Genomic DNA, 17,907 nt, shown 5'->3' with positions numbered 1-17,907 from the left:
CCGTGGCAGAAACAGGAATTTCCTTGTGGGTCATATTTCAGGGTGTTTGTATTTATACACGGAATATAAGAAGGCAGTCACAATGCAGGGCAGGGACACATCGTGCTTTGCTTCAGGAGGCAATACAGGGAATCTGGAAATAATTCAAGGTGTGTTTCTCTAAGAGCTTCTACCCCATAAAGTCATTTTGCCTGTAAGTATTAACTCAGTTTGTTTTCCTTATTTTGGTGTTATATTTTTGAAGTTTTATAATAACCTACATCTTAATCATTTGCAGATTTTATTTGCATTTTGACTGAAGTGCCTCATTGCATTTCAAAAGGTTGGAAGTAGTCAAATCTTTTAATGCCAGGCATAGAAAAACCTGAGGGGGTGTAATCGTGGAATTGGCATTGTCTATTCTGAATTAGACATAACCTGTTTAAAACACTGCTTGCCATTGAAAAGGCAATTAAACGCAACAATTAAAAACTTTTTCCCTAAATGCAGAGTGAGAGAGCACAACTGTAATCTCATGGGTTTTTGTCTTCCCACCTGCAAATCTTGACTTTTACTGAAACCTAGAAGAGACTTTTATCCTGTCATAGGCTCTTGGAACATTGTTTTGCAGGAATTGCATGGTTTTCCAGTCGTGGTGACTGTCAGTCATGTTGAAAAGAATATTACATTGCCTTTCATTGCAACCCCAGGCTTGTGTCCCTGCTATTGACACTAACAATTTGACTTTGTGTGCAGTCGTTTTTAGTTTGGTAAATTGCTTTTTTGTCCTTTTCTTTTTTTTGGTAGGCAATAGATGAAAACCCTAGCAGTAAATTTTGTAACACTCTGTCACAGCATTTGTACAACAAATCTTTCTCCCCAAAAGGCAAAATTGCAAAGGTTTCCCTAAAATAAATTAAAAAAACAAAACAAAACAAAACAAAAAAAAAAAACAACCGAAAACTGCAGGCAGAAATGCTCTGCAGAGATCTCCAGTAGACCTAAGTTTGCAGTGAGTCATTCTCATTTACAGCATGGTACTGCCTGGAACAGGAGGTGTGGAAGTTTATAGCTTTAGTTGTGTGTCAGAGGTAAAATATTGTGTGTAACGCACCCCGTGTCAGGTGAGTGAGGACAAAAAATAACCAACCATTTCTGACTACCACTCCTGACTCTACCATGCTTACTTCAGTAAATCACTGAAGAAACAGAAGCAAAGGACACCCTTTATATCTCTCAGTCCAGCCAGGGAGCTCAGCAAAGGACTAGAGAACAGCACTCGAAATCCTTCAACTTTTCCTAGAAGAGGGTCTGCAGCTTCAGGTAGCACACGTTTTGGAGACTGTGTAACCTTATTGTAGCTAACAGACAACTTCAAGCCAAGTTACTAAAAGGAAAGGATTTGATTTTGCAAGGAGTGAGAGCTTCAGGGTAAGGCAAAGGGAAACTTTTGAAAAGTTTTCTAAATAATGTTACAAACAGCATGGTATTACAAATTGGAAATGTAAATGTATGAGATAAACTAAATCTGATTTTTAATAAACAAGAAAGCAGTTGTGAGACAATAAAAAACTGTCCAGTGTGCAAACTGTAGTGCCGTGTATGCAATTGTTTGGGAGGAGTGCAGAGCTCACATACGAATTCCAGAGAAATATCAGTGCTTTGGACGTCTGGCTCTGTTATCGGGACACCCAAATGGTGTTCTTCTCAAAGGAAAGCACTGAAAGGCAAATTAGCTCAAAAAAACCCCAATGGAAACCCATTAAGCAAACCCACCTTTTACTTTCTAAATACTCCATCTCCACATTCTAGCACTTACCAAATGCGACAGACTGCTGCCTGTATGTTTTGTTAAAGGGTTATTTTACAAAACTTCAGAGAAGTCCATGGAAATGCATCGGTGCATTCTGCCTCCCTGCCAGCCTCTGTTCCCACCTCTGCCACAGCCTGGCTATTGCCGATGAGCAGATTGTTTAACTTCTCAGGTTTACAGTGAGATTACCATTTCCCTGGTGATACTGAAGGAGACGTTGCAAAAATAAGGTGATGTAAATAAAACCAGATACTCTCAGTTTACCCCTCTGAAAAATCATAATACTAATCCACCTCTTAGAAAGCTGTTTATAAATTGCTCTGAGGGCATGGTATTAAGAATGCTACAGACTTGCAAATTATTGTAATTACCATAGTAATATGACTAGATTTTCTGAATAGATTTTAAACTCTGTAGGCCAAGCTATGCCTATTTTATACAGGGCTGATCACACTGCTAAGGCAGTGTCAGAAACATATATAGGATGCAGTATTCCTTGGTTACAGGTGTTGTGTGTAGTGCAAATGAAGGGGCAAAATGAAGTTCTGTTGGCAGGTGTCACCACTTCCTAGGCAAATCATCTCTTTGGCTTATATAAATTTGTAATTTTTACTATTAATAATTTTATAATTATATTATAGTAGTATAAATATAATATTATAGCATATAATGTATGGTTTACTTTATAATATAAAATATTATTGTGTATAATAGTATGCTTAAATGAATAATAATTATTATAATTATTTATATAGTTTATTATAGATCATTCTATGTTTACATTATACAGTTTAATCATCCCTAGGAAAATAAACACTCGTGAGATATTTGTTATTTTCTCAGGTAACTGCATGCTGTGAAATGCTGCTCAGCAGCAAGCAAAGCAAAAGGAATTAGCTTCAAGGTTTTTTGCTCTCTTTACTATCTGGGTGGAAGAAACAATCAGGATGGCTTCTGCAAGTAAAAGAAATTCTGCAGGTAAAATTTTCATTTACTAAGATTTTTCAGTAGTAAGGTTGAATCGGGTTTCAATCCGTTCTTATCAATATATACCATTCTCTTTGCCCTCCACCTGCCAAGGATTTTGTAGTAAACAACAGGTGAAAAACAGGGGAAAATGGCATACTAAAAAATTTGGAAATCTTATCTGGACTTACACTCTGTGTTAATTCTGCCCCTCTGCTTTCTTCCTTAAAGAATCCATCCTAAACGCAGCATTTCCCTTTATAGCAGAATTTTTCTTGTCCCTGACACTGAGGTTGAATAGTCATTTCTAAAAAAAGTTAAAACTGTGTCCCTTTCAGTCACTGGATTTTTAAAAAAAAAATATAGCTTAAAAAGCTTTATAGCTTAAAAAAAAGGAATGAGATTGCCACTCCTTTCATTGGGTGTTAAAGTGCATTTATAAAACTGAGATTTTGATCAGAAATCCACCAGTGATTAGAAAATGTGAATCTTAAACTACAGCTGGCTACAGAGTACGCAGGGTTGTGAACAAATACATTCAGGCATTTTACACCCTAAGGTTTCAGCTCATATTTTATTTGTAAGACTTTTTCCTGTTGTCACATCATGATTCACGATTTAAGACGATCTGTCCTTAGCTGTGTTTGCAACCTGTGCAAATTGAATGCCATCTGCAAATTTCATTAGGGGGCTGTTTACTGCCTTTCAGATCACTAATTGTGAAGTTAAGGAAGACCAGGCTCCAGAAGCTAAATTAGACCAGTTAAATAAGACAGAGGCTCGTGATATCTTTCGAGCCTCCCACATATGTAGTCACTGTTATTTGTTTCTAGTCTGGGCCAGTTGTCAGCAGTGACACTGACATCAGGGAAGCATGGCCTGGCCCTCTATTTTATAGCCTTGATGTGCGTTTGTCTTCTCTAATTGTAATGTTCTCTATGGCCATTTAAGCACTGAAACCCAGTGCTCAGCAACAATTTCCAGTACAAGCTGGTCTTTGAAAGAGATTAATTGGCAACAAATTAAGTAATGGTGCTGTTCATTTCTCTTTGATTAGTGACAACTCAAATGTTTTGCCCTGAAGGTGGAGTCTGCAAGCATGGATTCCTCATCAAATCACCACCTCTTCAACTTTTCAGCTCACAGGTATACTAGCACACATTAGTCATATTCCAGTATCCCTCAACAAGAATCTGTTATTTCTGCTATCTTGAATTTTAATGAGAGACAAATTACTTTCTTTTCGGCAGAATTCCTGGAAAAGGCGTTTTTTCATCCTGTCCAAATCCAGCAAGGGCAATTACATCCTGAAGTATCTAAAAGGCCAGAACATAAAAGGATCCATAGCTGTTGATCAGTATGTAACTCAAATGCATCACCTTTTTATTTTAAGTCATGTGTCAGCACTCTTAAATCACCACTGATTGTATAGACACTCGTTCCTGATTGAGGTCCTTGATCCAAACCCTGCTGAAGTCCAGAAGACAGTCCCTTGGGCTTTTGTAGGCTTTGGGTGCAACTTACAGTGTTTGATATATGTAGAAGTAAAAATCTTAAATTGCTTTGATGAAATTCAATACATTTATGTGAGTGATTGGGGTGAGCTGGTATCTGCAAACCAGACTTCTTGGCTCCGTGATCCCAAAGGCTGTATTCCTGTAGTAGATCTCCTGTGAGGACAGTGCTATGCATTCACTCACATGCGAGTAAGGATGGGCTATGCCACTCTTAACTGTGGCAGACAACCTTCCCCACCTAACGGCTTTATGAAGTGCTTTGCAAGTTGTGCAGAGGTCTCCTGGCTTTCACACAGCTGTTTGGGCTGGTGCTGGCTCCCCAGCTCCCTCTAACTCCGATGAGGAATTGCTTTGCTTGGCTCGTTTGGGTTTGTCATTTCATTCCTCTCAGCACAGTGCCCACTGCAGCAAGGCTGGGTGTCATTGGCTTTGTACTAGCACTCTTTACCATCTCACACATGGTATGAGATACATAGAAAGGAAACAGTAAATGTAAAGGGAAAAGTAAAGATTTTACCAGTCAGGCCTAGAGCTTAATACTCCAGGCTCCTGGAATGGTTAGGCATGGAGGTCACTGGACTCACGTTGCTGTTGAACTACTTCTATTAAAAGGATTTACAGTGTGAAGCTTTCAGAAAAATCCCAGTTTGCTCAATGGTATGTGGTTACGTTATTACCATCACTATTGTTGTTATTATTTTTACTAATTTAACTTCTTGGAAGTTAATGGATGTAGTGCTTCCATTTAAGTACTCATTAAGAGTACTTCTTGTCTGTTCTTCTTCCCCTCCATTAAAACACTGCTAATATACAATTAGTTTCAAATCGAACATATTGTTCTGTAGCGGTTCAAAAACATCTACCAGGACTTTTTCTTATTATCATTGCTTTTCAGATTCTGTGTTAGACCAACAGCCCCTTTTTTTGGAAATGAGGATCCAAAATCTGGACATGAGTCTTTGCAAAAGTTGGTTTTATTTTATTGCTTGGAAGTTTTCTTCATTGAAGGACCATTTGTTTTGAACATGTGCGCTTATTTTCTTCAGAATTTTTTCTGTGGAAAAATGTTTACCTATTCCCATGCATACCTCATCATATTATGCTGTGCTTAGAGTAAAATGTTGGTATGTATAGTTATATAGGATGTTTTATACTGTTATCTTAACAGAATCATAAATATCGAGGTTGGCATAAGCAATTCTGAAATTATGGAAACGGTGAGGAAGATGTTTAAATGCCTTCCTGAACAGGTGATGTCTGTCAGCACTGGAAACAGACGTTACTACCTCATTGGGAGCAGCAGGTAGGCATAGAAAGATGTGCAAATGCAATATGACATTACAGTTAAGCTAATGTAACACTAAGCCACAGCCCCAAGGCAAGGTCCTACTCCTTCACAGCCGCCCCCATCCCTTCCTGTGTCTCAGCTGCCCACGGCACAGCTCTGGGATGAAATGATTCAGCTGGTTGATCCAACAGAAAACTGCTCTTTTCTATGTCATTTTTTTTGCCCCTGTGGCTGGGTTAATTTTTGCTGGTTCAGACAGGTGAGCTAACCTTCCCAGCATCCACACTGTTACAACATCCAACATGTGGAAGTAGCAGGAGCACGTGGCTGGGAGTGGGGATGGCAGCAGCAGTACATCAATGTGGCGGTGCCATGTGAAACTCTGCTGGTTAAGGGTCAAGGAAGAGCAGAGAGCTTTGCCTTCTCACCCAGCAGCTCCTGGGAGTTAGGAAAGCTTCTGCTCCTTATGGGTAAATCACAGCAAATAATCTTGCCATGGAAAGTAGGTTGTTAATTGAGGAAAGCAGATTTAAAGGGAAAATTCCCCCGAGGGAAAATGGATCCCAAAAGGAACGCCTGGTGCCTTTACTGCAGCAGGGTGTCATGCTCCCTGCTCTCCCAGGCTGCAATCCAGTCCTCAGCAAGGGCAGAAACTGCTGCTGTCGAGGTGGTCAGCCCAAGCTCAGTTAGGCGAGGGAGGACATTTGGCACAGAGCTCCTCTACTGCTGCTTCCCAGCTTCTCCTCTTCAGTTTCCCAGCCACGAGCGTGTCAGGGGTTTTTCTGCCTTTATGCAGAAGAGCAGCTGATGTGTGAAATGCTGATAAGCGCAGAAGAAAAACACATACCTGTGTGTTACTTGAGCGTGGCACCCCACGCCTTCCCCCATGGCACTGCCCTCGCAGCCCTTGCTCCACTAGGGAAGTGTTCCAGAATTAATCCAACTAAATCCACCGCAAACATGAAACGGGGCTGGCAGAGCAGCATTATACACAGACAGTGAAGCAGAAAGCACCTTCCCACCTGTCCGTCTCTCTCCCTCTCCATGTCTCTTGCACACACACACATAGCCCCCCCTGCACACCTTTTAGCTCCCAGTCCTGGGCTGCACCTCTCTGAGGTCAAACTTTGCTATGGCCACCCCAGCAATCTCTCTTAAAAGGAAGGTGCAGGTTTTCCCCGTAATTTCAGGAAGCATTATTTTGGGCCCCATAGGAAGAAGTTGGTAGGCAAATGGGTTTTCCTTGGGTTTTGCCTGTGATTAGGTTTTCATTTCTGTTGTTTCAACCTACAGGCAGGAAACAGAAGACTGGGTCACTGTGATATCTTCAGTCTGCAGGGAGGCCAAAAGAGGTGGATGCTGCCCTCAGGTGAGACATTACTGTACTTGATTTTAGAAAGAAAGAAGTTTGTAATTTCATTAGAAACCTGTGCAAAGGAATTTTCCTGATTTTGGCCTTGCAAGTTGGCTCTTGCCTTGGTTAGTCAGAAATTCATTTTCCATATAAATCCTGTACCCTGGCTCTATGCATTAAGCAGGCATTGCACAGTCTGTCTGCGCTGGGATTGATTTTACATTGAAGGAATCTCTTCGAAGAGTAAGCCACATGGAAATTAGGAGACAATTAACATTATGCTGCAATGAATTGCACCTTTGATACATCAGACGAAAAACTTGTCTGTTAATTCTTACCATGTGCTTTTTGGTTATATTCACATGCTAATCCACACCTAGTCTGTTAATGTAGGAGCAGCTGGAAGCTCTGTTGGTTGAAGCTGAGGCCCAAGTTTCTGCACCTTGTCAGCCAGCCAGGCCGACTAGTTCAGGCTCAGCACTAAGCTGCTTACATCCCTACCACTTCCACTCAGCTCAAAGTGCAAGCAGGACAAATTTACGTCTGCCTCAAAAATGCTACGTAGACAACCTCTCTGAGCCATTAGAAGTAAAATTTGGACTAGTGGGATGTGTTGTCACATTGTAGTCCATGCCCATCAGGTGCTTGCCTTCTTACACTGCTGTCATCTTACTTCTAGACCCAAGATCTTCCAAATCCAGACGTCAGAAGCCGGCCCTCCTCTTTGCCACTATTCTTGAATTCCTCAGATACAACCAGTTTCCCGGAAAGGCAATGCTACCAGAAGGTAAACAGATTTGCTGTCCTTAATAATGAGTTTGCTCCTAGGGGTGACTGGGAAATTGGATTTGTATAGTTGCTTTGTTCCATCAAAAGTTCTTCAGAGCTTGTGCAACGGGTGCCCAATCTGTTCTGTTCTCTGGTGGGATTTCTGAGTAGGACCTGGATGATAACATCAGAGAGTCCCCACAAAGGAAAGACTTTTGAGTCAAGTCTGCACGTAAGCAGTGATATTCATTCGCTGTCTCAACAGACTGGCAAAGCTTGGTGGACATGAAATAAGCCCCTGCAGGTTTGCTTTGACATGCCTTGGCAAAGCCACGTGATGATTGTTTTGGCAGCTGCCTCCCACATTCCTCCTGTTTTGGGATTGTGCTTTTCTTTGTCTCTCTTTTCAGGCTGTAAAGCCTAGAGAGGAGCTCAGGTCCAGTTCCTGTGTGCCCTCCAGGTCTTCCCCCTTGATACTTAAATAGAAAGGAAGGAAAGCATTGCTGCTGTCCCAGAGCAATTGCAGTCCCCATCCCCTGGTGACAGGCTGAATCGAAACCAAGGGAGTGTTGGTTTTCTCTAGTCACAAAGCTGTGTGCAAATGGCCCAGCTGGAGGAAGCAGAGTGCAGGTGAAGCACCTCCAGTGTATCTTTAGGAGGAGTCAACATTTTTCTTTTGTATACAGGAAAATGGTCCCTCAGAAGACAAGAACAGGCCTAATTCAGATCCTGGTCCTCATCAGGCTCAGTGTGACTCACCAAGAGGAGTTTTTCCAAGCCTGGTGAGCACAACAAATCAAACAGCTCTTGACTTGTTCAGTCTGCAGTGACTATTGGCTCTTATCTCACCTGAGTATCTATAGATTATTCACCTGTTTTCCCAGCACACTGAGTTGGTTTTCAGTGTGAAAGCTTCCTAAATATGGTTAGTCTGTTGTCTCATTTAGCACTGAAAATAACCTGTTAAGACCTTGTTTGAAATACCCTGTGTTTACTTTGTTTTTTAGAGGCACATCCTCAGAATTTCTTTGCAGCAACTGCAATTTATAGCAGCTCTCACAAACTTGATCAAGAAAACTCTGAAGTTGCACTGCTGGAGGATTTGCTCCTCCCAGCACATTTCTCATCTGTGCCACGTTCTTCCTAAATGGTTTCTTTCTCCAGCCTCTGCCAGTAGCAATTGAATCAATGTAACTGCACTACAGAAGAAGGGCTTGTTCAGTTGAGGCGCACCTCAGGCCTGACCTTCTGTCACCGTAAATATAACTTCAAGTAATTTAACTTCCATATCTGGCAGGAATGATTTAAAAAGATGCACTGATGAATGATATAATGTGTTATTGTCTAAGCATTCTGACCTGTGTTCCCTGAGCAAACACCTGCGGCAGTTTAAAATAATTTTTACTATTCCTCTGCCCTGGATTGCTGCCTTTGCAACAGAGTCAACAGGACAGAAGGCACAACAAAGACTCTACTACACCAGTGTGCAGTTTGGCAGCTGAGTTTAAACCCATCTTTATTAACAGTTTATGCATTGGACCGTGATCTGGAGTGTCTGAGATACAGGGAAAAGAATCTGTTCTGCTATCATAGCTAACAGGGTGGTAAATCATATGCTGCAGTCACCATCCATGTATACAGGCTGGCAGCAAGGATGAGATAATACAACTAAATTTAGTGGAAAATAGTAAAAAATAGTTGAAACTACATTGCAATGCTATGGGCATTTAGCATAGCTCAGCTGATGCACGGTACTTTATGAAGCTGCAGTCATTCAATTGTGAGTCTGACCTCAAACGCATTGACTTAACCCTTAGTCTGATTTTAACTAGTGCTGCTCTGGATGCATACCAAGGCTCTCTTTCTGTCTCTTTCTTACACATGCCTTTTCTGTCTCGTTCATTAATTCTTCTCATACTTACGATGCCTCAGAGACCGTGTATTGGATGCAGCTGTTCAAACTAGCACAGACTGACCATGAGGGTTAAAAGACAAGCAGTTTGTATTTTACCTTTCTAGCCTGAAGCAGAGGGAATAGCAGGAAGCTCATATTTCTGTTTCAGCAGGTGTGAAAATAAAGAGATTTGCCCTACAGCTGACAAGAAACAAAAATATTTGTTCATTCGATAAAAATATTTCACTTGCCTCATAAGTTTAGCATCTGCTAACATCTCCAGATCTATCTCTGCCCGGTGATGCCTAGACAGCTGACTTCCAGATTAATCCCTTGTATTTACTTCCTGTTAGAAGTATGACTCCACATTTCTAGTATCTGATTAATTTTGCTTTTTATCAGTGGTTCCCTCATCCAGGCCCAGACCTTGAAAACTCTTTTGTCGGTAGCTGTTACTCATGCAGACGGGCCTATCAATGTCAGTTGAGTGTAGTCATGCAGGCGGGGACCCTGGAGAGGTCTGGCTCCCTTTCAGCCCACATTTTGGAGCTACCAAACCACATCTGACTCAGCATCTCAATATCATCTATTTTGAAACACACGGCTTTCAATACCTGAAAAACATCAAAATAAGGAGCCCTGACTTGCATCACCCCATACTGCTCATTACTGTATCCCAGGCACCTAGGCATCCTCACCAGGAGTCTGACTTCAATATCTGTTAGACACACCTGATTTTTTGAAAAAGAAGGTCCTCTGTCCAAGGGCAGCACATAACTTTCCCTAAGGAGCCTATAACTAACAATTACTCAGTTGTTCTCCAGGTATCATTTCCATCTTGTTCTACAGCCAATTTTGCTCCATAATCTCTTTCTTTCTAATGTAGATCCACACCATGGTTCAACAGAGGCTTAAAGTACTCATTTAGCTGCATGTCTGAGAATAATTATACACCGAGGTTAACTGCACTGCTTTGGTTGTAAAGCACCTGGAGGAACAGAGATGTCAGCAAAATGCTTTAGGGAAAAGCAGTGCTGCAGCATAACCTCCTCCTTCCCATTGTCCCCAATATCTGTGATGGTGCCAAGGAGAAACCCTGTGTTTGGCATAAGGTAGCCACTGTCAGTGATTGAAGGCCCAGTTTGGGAAGCTGATGAATGTCATCTGCTTTCTGAGATTTCCTAGAAGATTGAGGATCTCAGGACTTCATAAAATCAGCTCCTCTTCCTCCTTTTCCCCAAGTGTTTACTTGTTTGATTGATGCAAAACCCCTGAAAAGTCACTAGGAAACTCGTTCATGATTTTAGATCATGACCTGGTCTTGTTCCTGCTGTGGTTTTGTTATGCAGTTCTTAAGAGATCATTTGCAGGTTTGTTCTGACTCCTACAGCATGAGCTGCTTTTTATGTCATTTATACCAACAAGGAACAAAAATACATTCATCATCTTTAATTTCTATTCAATGCCAGGTTCTTCTCTTTACATGTAAGAAAGTAATTAGTTTAATTTACCTTGAAAACAGTAATATATTCTGTGGCATATTTAGCAATTATTAAAATTATTACCATGGAAACCAAGGATGTAAGTGGAGAGATAAAAAACAGTTGCATCACAAATGTGGCATGGAGAATTGCATTGGGAGGCAGCTAAATACTAATTACCATACTCTTCATTATAGTGAAGTCAACAAGAAGACATAAAAATAAATAATTTATATCTGTGACTTAGAAAGGTAAGCCTAGTGGAGCGATTAATTTCTCCTTGTCTTACCAAATTGCCACAAACTTAGTATTTCAGTTATTTATGAAGGCAGAATATCACTCAGGACACAAATGATTCAATGTCAGATCTCCATCCCTCCAGAGTATGTTCTTGGTCATGGAGAAGTATGAGTTAACAGACTTCTCATTAGTCAGGGAAGTCCCAAGTTCCTTCTTCACTTGATAGCAGTTAAAAGGTGCTTAAAATGGACAAATATATTCTGATCCACTGCTAGATTTCCTACAGATGTTTTGCTGGTGTAAGGACTTTAGAACTGAGTGCAAATAAAAAGTCGTTTCCGCACAGGTGACCCTAAATGCATGCAGACTCATACATTAAGTGTTTAACCCACTTGATTTTTAAACAAAAAAACATGCAGTCAGTTGCAACTGCCTGGTTACCACAAATCTGTCTATGAGAAGTACTAATACCAGTGGCCAGTTTTGTCCATGTGCAGTGGATCTCAAAAGTACAAGGAGCACAAATACAGAAATTTTTTTTTAGAACAGACTGGCTCTGAGCACATCTCACTTCAAGGAAAAACATGTCTTCCCATGTTTTCAGTGGATGCTATTTTTTTCCCATGTAAATGGAAAAATACATGTTAAATAATCTGTATAGCTGAACCTGTTAAATACAAACCCATTCTTTTAACAGGATGAAAATCTGGGAAAGAGTGAAGAAAATATGCTGTCGTCAGATACAGATGAAGACATCAAAAAGGACGAAGAAGACTATTACCAAACTCCCAGCAATATTTTAGCAAAGGTAGTTTATCAGTTGTGAGTTCTGCTGGTTTGTTAATAGCTCCAAGGAGACAGGAGATGTGTAATGAGCCAAAAAGGAACTGGTATGAGGAACCACTAGTACCTTGCAAAAGGACTATGTAGATAAAGCAGTAGATAATAGAGCTTTCATTTGTACAAGAAAAAATACACGAGACTCATTCAAAGGATCTTTCTGGTAGAAAGTGGCATTTTGACAAAAACATTGCTGATTTTGTTGAAATTCCCCAAATTGACTGTTTCATTATAAATGGCTTTTGCCTGTTGTATCGCAGAGGATTTTTTTTGAAAGTGAAAACTTCATGTAGCTGTATATTATTTTTACCTTTTTTAAAATGTAAATCTGTTGAAGCATCAATAAGCTGCATAAAACCAAGCAGTAACTTTAAAACACTGTGAAACATTTTAGTGTCTACATTTCAGTGTGAAACAAGGGAACAGGAGGAATCATACTGATTATTTTAAACAAATTTTGGCACCTACCTGGGGAGGCTAATTTCTCTAGGCTTCCTGTATAGTGGTCAGGAGAAGCTAAGTCAGGCTTCTGCAGAAGTCACAGCCTGTCTCCAAAGACTATACAGCTAACTGAAGGACATTAGCAACATCATTTTGGCATATAATCAAAGTGCTTCAAGTTAAGCACACCTAAAGTACAAGACTTTTTTCAAACTGCTTGAATTAAAGCATAAGTTTTTGTGATACTATTTTCGAATATAGCTGGTTGTGTCCCAGACTGAAAGCAAATGGTTGTGTCAAAAATACAAAATAACATTAACTTGTAAGTTTCAACCACCTTTCTAACTCATGGTTTCTGGGAAGTGAGTTATTTGAGGAAGCCAAGCTATATTAGCTAATGTGTTTAAAGAGCACGAGCACTGAACAAAATAAGGAAATTAAGATTTTTTTTTTCTGTAGGCAGGGCAAGGATATTTACGTCTTATATTGTTATGTGTTTCCAACAGTGTACTACTGAAGTATCAAAGTCTGACCGTACAGCTGAGTCTGATGTCTCTGTGCAAGAGAAGCCTGCGCAGAAGAACCCAGTAAATGAGAACATTTATATGTCAATGAAATCGCTGTAAGTAAAAACTTCATGAAGGTTTGCAAATTAAAAGTGACATAGTGGTAAAGATAGAGCTGTCATCTGTGATATTTACATAGCAATATCTAGAGGCTGCATCTTGTTTGAATGAGTCCTTCTTTGGTGTTGGTTCAGAAAGTTCAGATCTCATGGAAATACCAGAGTGAAATTCAAACTCATCAAAGTGAATTTTAAACGTTGCAAACTCATGTGTTTAGACAGGCTCTGACTATAGTATGCAGCACTTTTTGTTGACTCACACTTTCTAGGTTTTTATGACATAACACTTTACTCAGATACCGCAGCCAAGCTCCAGCAACCTTAGACAGGTGTTCTTCAGAGCAGGCAGCATTATCTAGTGGTTAAAAGAGAAGATTAGACATGGGACATTAGCTCCGAGCTTTTCCAGTAAGAAGTTATGTGATCCTGAGTAGGTCATCTCCTTCCTTCCATTTTCCCATCCAAAGAATGGGTCTGATGCTGTGTACTTTGAAGGTACAGTGTTTGGCATGACACAAAGAAAGATCTGACTTTGTATGACAGTTGTAGTGCCGCAAGGAAACTTTACAACCTCCATGATATAGCACAGTATACTGAAGTGTGCCTACACAGTATAAGCGTACCTCCTGAGCCAGAGGACTGGTCCTTATCTGTTACCTATGGCCTGCCAGCTACAGTCAGGTCTTATCCAACACAGTAGGAGGCAACTGGAAATGCAGACCCACAAAACAGGTTATTCCAATAGACTTATTCAAGCTCATCTGTGCCTTTGGGAGCCCCTGGAGGGAATTACTGTAAAAACCTCACAAGCCTATGCCATCTGAGTTAAAATGTATCGAGAGCAGCTTTTGCTACTAACCCTGGTCTTGTTTGTGGTGTGGAGGGGAGTTGGCTCCAGGCATTATATGGCTCATCAAATAAAAAGCATTCAAGCACATCTGAGTTATTGCATCTCCCAGGGGACAGCATTACATCCTTGCAGAAGCCGGTACAGCCAAAGCCAACAATCTGTACTCATTTTCTTTGTCAAGGCATGTTGTTAGCTGGAATGTTTTCAGGCTTCATAAATAGTCTTTAAATACTGAAAAGGTTTATTTTGGGATTTATGGTCTGTTTTTAGAAGGAGTGTTTATTTTACTTAGCTGTAATTTTGTCCACTGGATATTCTACAAGAACTTGTTATTCTTTGCTTCACTGATGGCTATTTGATCCAGCTACAAACACAGCAAGAGTACCTGTAATGGCCAAACCAGTTCATTTTTTTATCACCTTTTCTCTTCAGTAGGTTGCTGGGTGAGAGTTGCCAGTTCACGTGCAGTTCACATGATGGGCTCCCGTCTCCTCCCAAATGCCAAGACAACGGTGCATGTCCAAGAGACTTGGAAGCAAACAGAGACCTAAAACTCCCAGAAAGCAGCACCAGCCAGCAGCCAACCCTCCAGAGAAGGCAAAATGCTTTACCACTTTCAGTGGTTCAGTTGTCTATACTGCTTGGGTAAGTGTCCTCTCCATTTCTTATTGCAGAGAAGACAGATGTGTCTTCTTTGTGGGTTCCAGTTGAGGTACTGGTAGAGCATGCCTGGTCCCTGATGTTTTCTCTCACAGTCAAGTTAAAGATGAGACCCAGTTGCAGAAGTTGGATATTTTCGTCCCCCTGGCTGATATTAAGAGTTACCTAAAACTTACCGAAGCAGCAGGACAAATATGGTAAGTTCTGGATGTCTTGTGATGGTTCTTGTCAGATGTGAATGAGAGACAATCAACGTAGGTACAGAAGTGTACAACCGTACACATTCATGTACAGTTTTGGCAGTGCAGAACAGGGAAGGATCAGTGTGTGCTGGAACTTCAGTTATTCCTTTCTGCTCTTTCTGACTCTTTGTGTACTTGAGTTTCTATTTCAACTGCTGTTGAAAAGGGTTATATAGAATCAAGATACCTTACCATGCTGTGTAATAATTTGCAATGAAGTCTCACCCCAAAAGCAAATCTTCTAATGTTGATGTGAAATCACGTAGTCACTGCTAGCCAGTTTTACCTTTGATTTGGTGAACCGTAATGATGGTGTGTCTCAGAGATATAGTGAGGCGATATATCTTGTGATAGGGTAAATAGGGCCTTTCAATCAAAACTTTTACAGGCTTTAGTATAGGTGGATAATAACCCTTTGTTATGGATGATAAAGACAAAAGTTAGGAATCACATACAAGGGATAGACTTCAAGTCCCATTTATTTGACTTCTGTACCCCCTTGTACACTTAAGTCTTATGAAGAAAAAGGGAATTTATGGAAAGGGATGACAGACCTTTGGAAAGCCATAAAACCTGTCTGTCACTGGAAAGGGTGACAACATGGAACCTAGTGGCACAGAGGGAACCATTTCCAAACCTAGAAAATTCAGTGATTCACTCTCTTTCACCTAATCCTTTCTTATCTTTTTTTCCCTTTAACCTATTAGCCTGTGTCCCTCATATTATAGACCTACATCACATCATTTTATCATTTAAGCAGTAGCACCTGCAAAGCACTCTGAGACTCTCTGGTTAAGCATGAGCTGTAAGTGAAAACTTAACATATAAATGATGTTAAAGAAATCAAGCTGACTTGAGTTGGATGCCAGCATAAAATTATCTCCAAATTAATCCCAGCACTGGTTCAGTGCTGGGAATGAGCGCTAGGCAGAGATTTTCACAAGTAGGTGTTATGGGCTAGAGCACATAAATTTGCTTATTAGCCCAGTTGGAAATTAATGTTCTCCCTAGACTTTCAATATCAATAACTACGATGAAGCAGTGGGAACAGAAAAAAATACCATTGTAAAAGGGACTGGAAGTGGGCTCCCACCTCAATAATTGGATCTACATCTAAATTTACAGAGCTTTCTCAGTGGAAATTCCTATTGAAAGAATTTGGGGCTTGTTCCAGGAGAGAACAGAGCACTAGGTCTATCAGGTCAGCTAAATAGTTTGTCATTAAGGAGAGTCTGTGAGAGACCAGCAGAAAAGAGATACTGGAATTTCCATAAGGGTCCTGTCAGGACAGCATTGGATCTCCGATCCTTGCAGTTATATCACAGATAAAACACATGATAATAAGTTTTAATTTCATTCTTTTGGGGTGACTTCAGAAATCATCTCAGTCAAACATTGAACTAAAACATCTGCAGCGGGTCTGGCCCACTGCTTTTGGACTGCAATCCCCAACTTTCACCAGTGATGTTGCTAGCACCAGTCTTACTTCTTAACATGCTGCAATGTCAGTGTCATGTGTGCTTGTAGGAGGACTCAGGATGGATGAAGCAGCTTGGCTTCAGCTGGAACCGAATCAAAAAGATGTAAAGTCATTCAACATGTGTGCTATTTCCAGAGGGCAGTACCATAAATGCAATCCTGTTCAGCCATTGCCATTCTGTAGCAGTAACTGGATATCCCGTATGCTTCCCTTATTGTCTGTCCTTCAAATACCCTAGCGTCTCACAATGGAACGGTCCTCGCCAACTGGGATGTTTGTTTAACCACGGAGACCACGTAGTGGCTGTGAATGATCTGCAACCCCAGGACGTGGAGGAGGCTTACTTCTTCATCAGCAGGTCCACAAGAAAGGAGGTAAGCTTGACAAACCTGAAGGTGATAGTCAAATGAATCAAGCCAAATGAGAAAGCAAGTTGCTTTTTGCATTTCAGGTGGCTCCATTCAAACCATTTTATTCTGTTTTGAGTTTGGCATGAATGACTTCAGTACCAAATAGCTCCTCAGCATCATTCTGATGTAGCATCCCTTATTCCCGGGCTATTTGGGGAAAACAAGGTTGGCACTGCTGTGTTTAAGGACTTGATCTCAAAGAGTCTGAGCAACCCCAAGAGATAGTACTGGGCAACCATAAATTAGAATTACTTGGTATTTTTTGCTAAGGCCCACGAATTGCAAACTTTGGGAAATAAACAATTGCCTCCAGTGGATGTGTAGCTGCTTATAGTGGTTTTAGGTATTGAGGCCAGAGCCCTAGACACCTGCCTCCTATTGGTTATCAAGCACTACACATCTTGTGCGATACTGCTTTTTTTGAAGAGTGCAGGAGATTTCTGAATGGGTCCTTCATGCCGCTGTGACCTGCTACATGTTGATACCTATGTTTCTCTCAGACGGACTCATATTTCAGTATCCAGGTCCTCTGACCCATACCTGAACACATTCATATTTGAGTTTTGCTGAGAAAGTTGAGGTCATCAGATGCTGTTGTAATCTAAAGAAAAGAAAGCCAGTCTCAGCAAGAAAAAAATACTAATCTGTCTTAACAGGGTATTTTTATTTAGCTAGTTAAAATACAAGTCAGATGGTAGCACACATGTTGATCAGATATAACAAGCTATGAAAGTTTCTCATATTTATTTTCTTCTTTAAGGTGAAACTTACCGTATGTAGGATTCCACACTCAGATATCTTCCATGTTAAAGGCTGCTCATGTTCCTGAAAAAAGACCTCAATGATTAAGTAAGTGCCAAAGTTCAAGGGAAAATATCAGGGAGAAGGATGTGATATATAGTGTAGGGAGGTAATCTTTATCTTCTAGAGCTGCCAGATATCTTTTGTTGCTCAAGTACAAAGAACAGAGACTGTGGATTTCATTTTCGTATGTCCTAATAACTTGTTTTGCTGACATGAATGGCGTGTGTTTGGCTTGTATTGCGTGTTGGCATGTAT

General features: G+C 40.6%; 1 protein-coding gene across 1 annotated transcript; it reads left to right on the top strand.

Moving 5' to 3' along the window:
* Positions 1–127: 127 nt before the first annotated feature.
* On the top strand, positions 128–17,697 carry PLEKHS1 (pleckstrin homology domain containing S1; the record flags this gene model as incomplete). Its single annotated transcript, XM_082486403.1, is given in 15 exon segments — positions 128–193; positions 2,636–2,770; positions 3,816–3,904; positions 4,009–4,115; positions 5,444–5,578; positions 6,857–6,932; positions 7,597–7,704; positions 8,372–8,467; positions 11,998–12,108; positions 13,088–13,203; positions 14,489–14,701; positions 14,812–14,913; positions 16,677–16,812; positions 17,609–17,672; positions 17,675–17,697. Coding segments are annotated over 14 exon segments (1,407 nt in total). The 5' UTR covers positions 128–193; positions 2,636–2,739.
* Between the last annotated feature and the right edge of the window lie 210 nt (positions 17,698–17,907).

The sequence above is a fragment of the Vanellus vanellus genome (assembly GCF_965231255.1).
Source record: "Vanellus vanellus genome assembly, chromosome: 7".
In the NCBI taxonomy this organism is placed as follows: domain Eukaryota; kingdom Metazoa; phylum Chordata; class Aves; order Charadriiformes; family Charadriidae; genus Vanellus; species Vanellus vanellus.
Note: the sequence above shows the minus strand (reverse complement) of the source record. Positions and strands in the feature narration are given on the sequence as shown.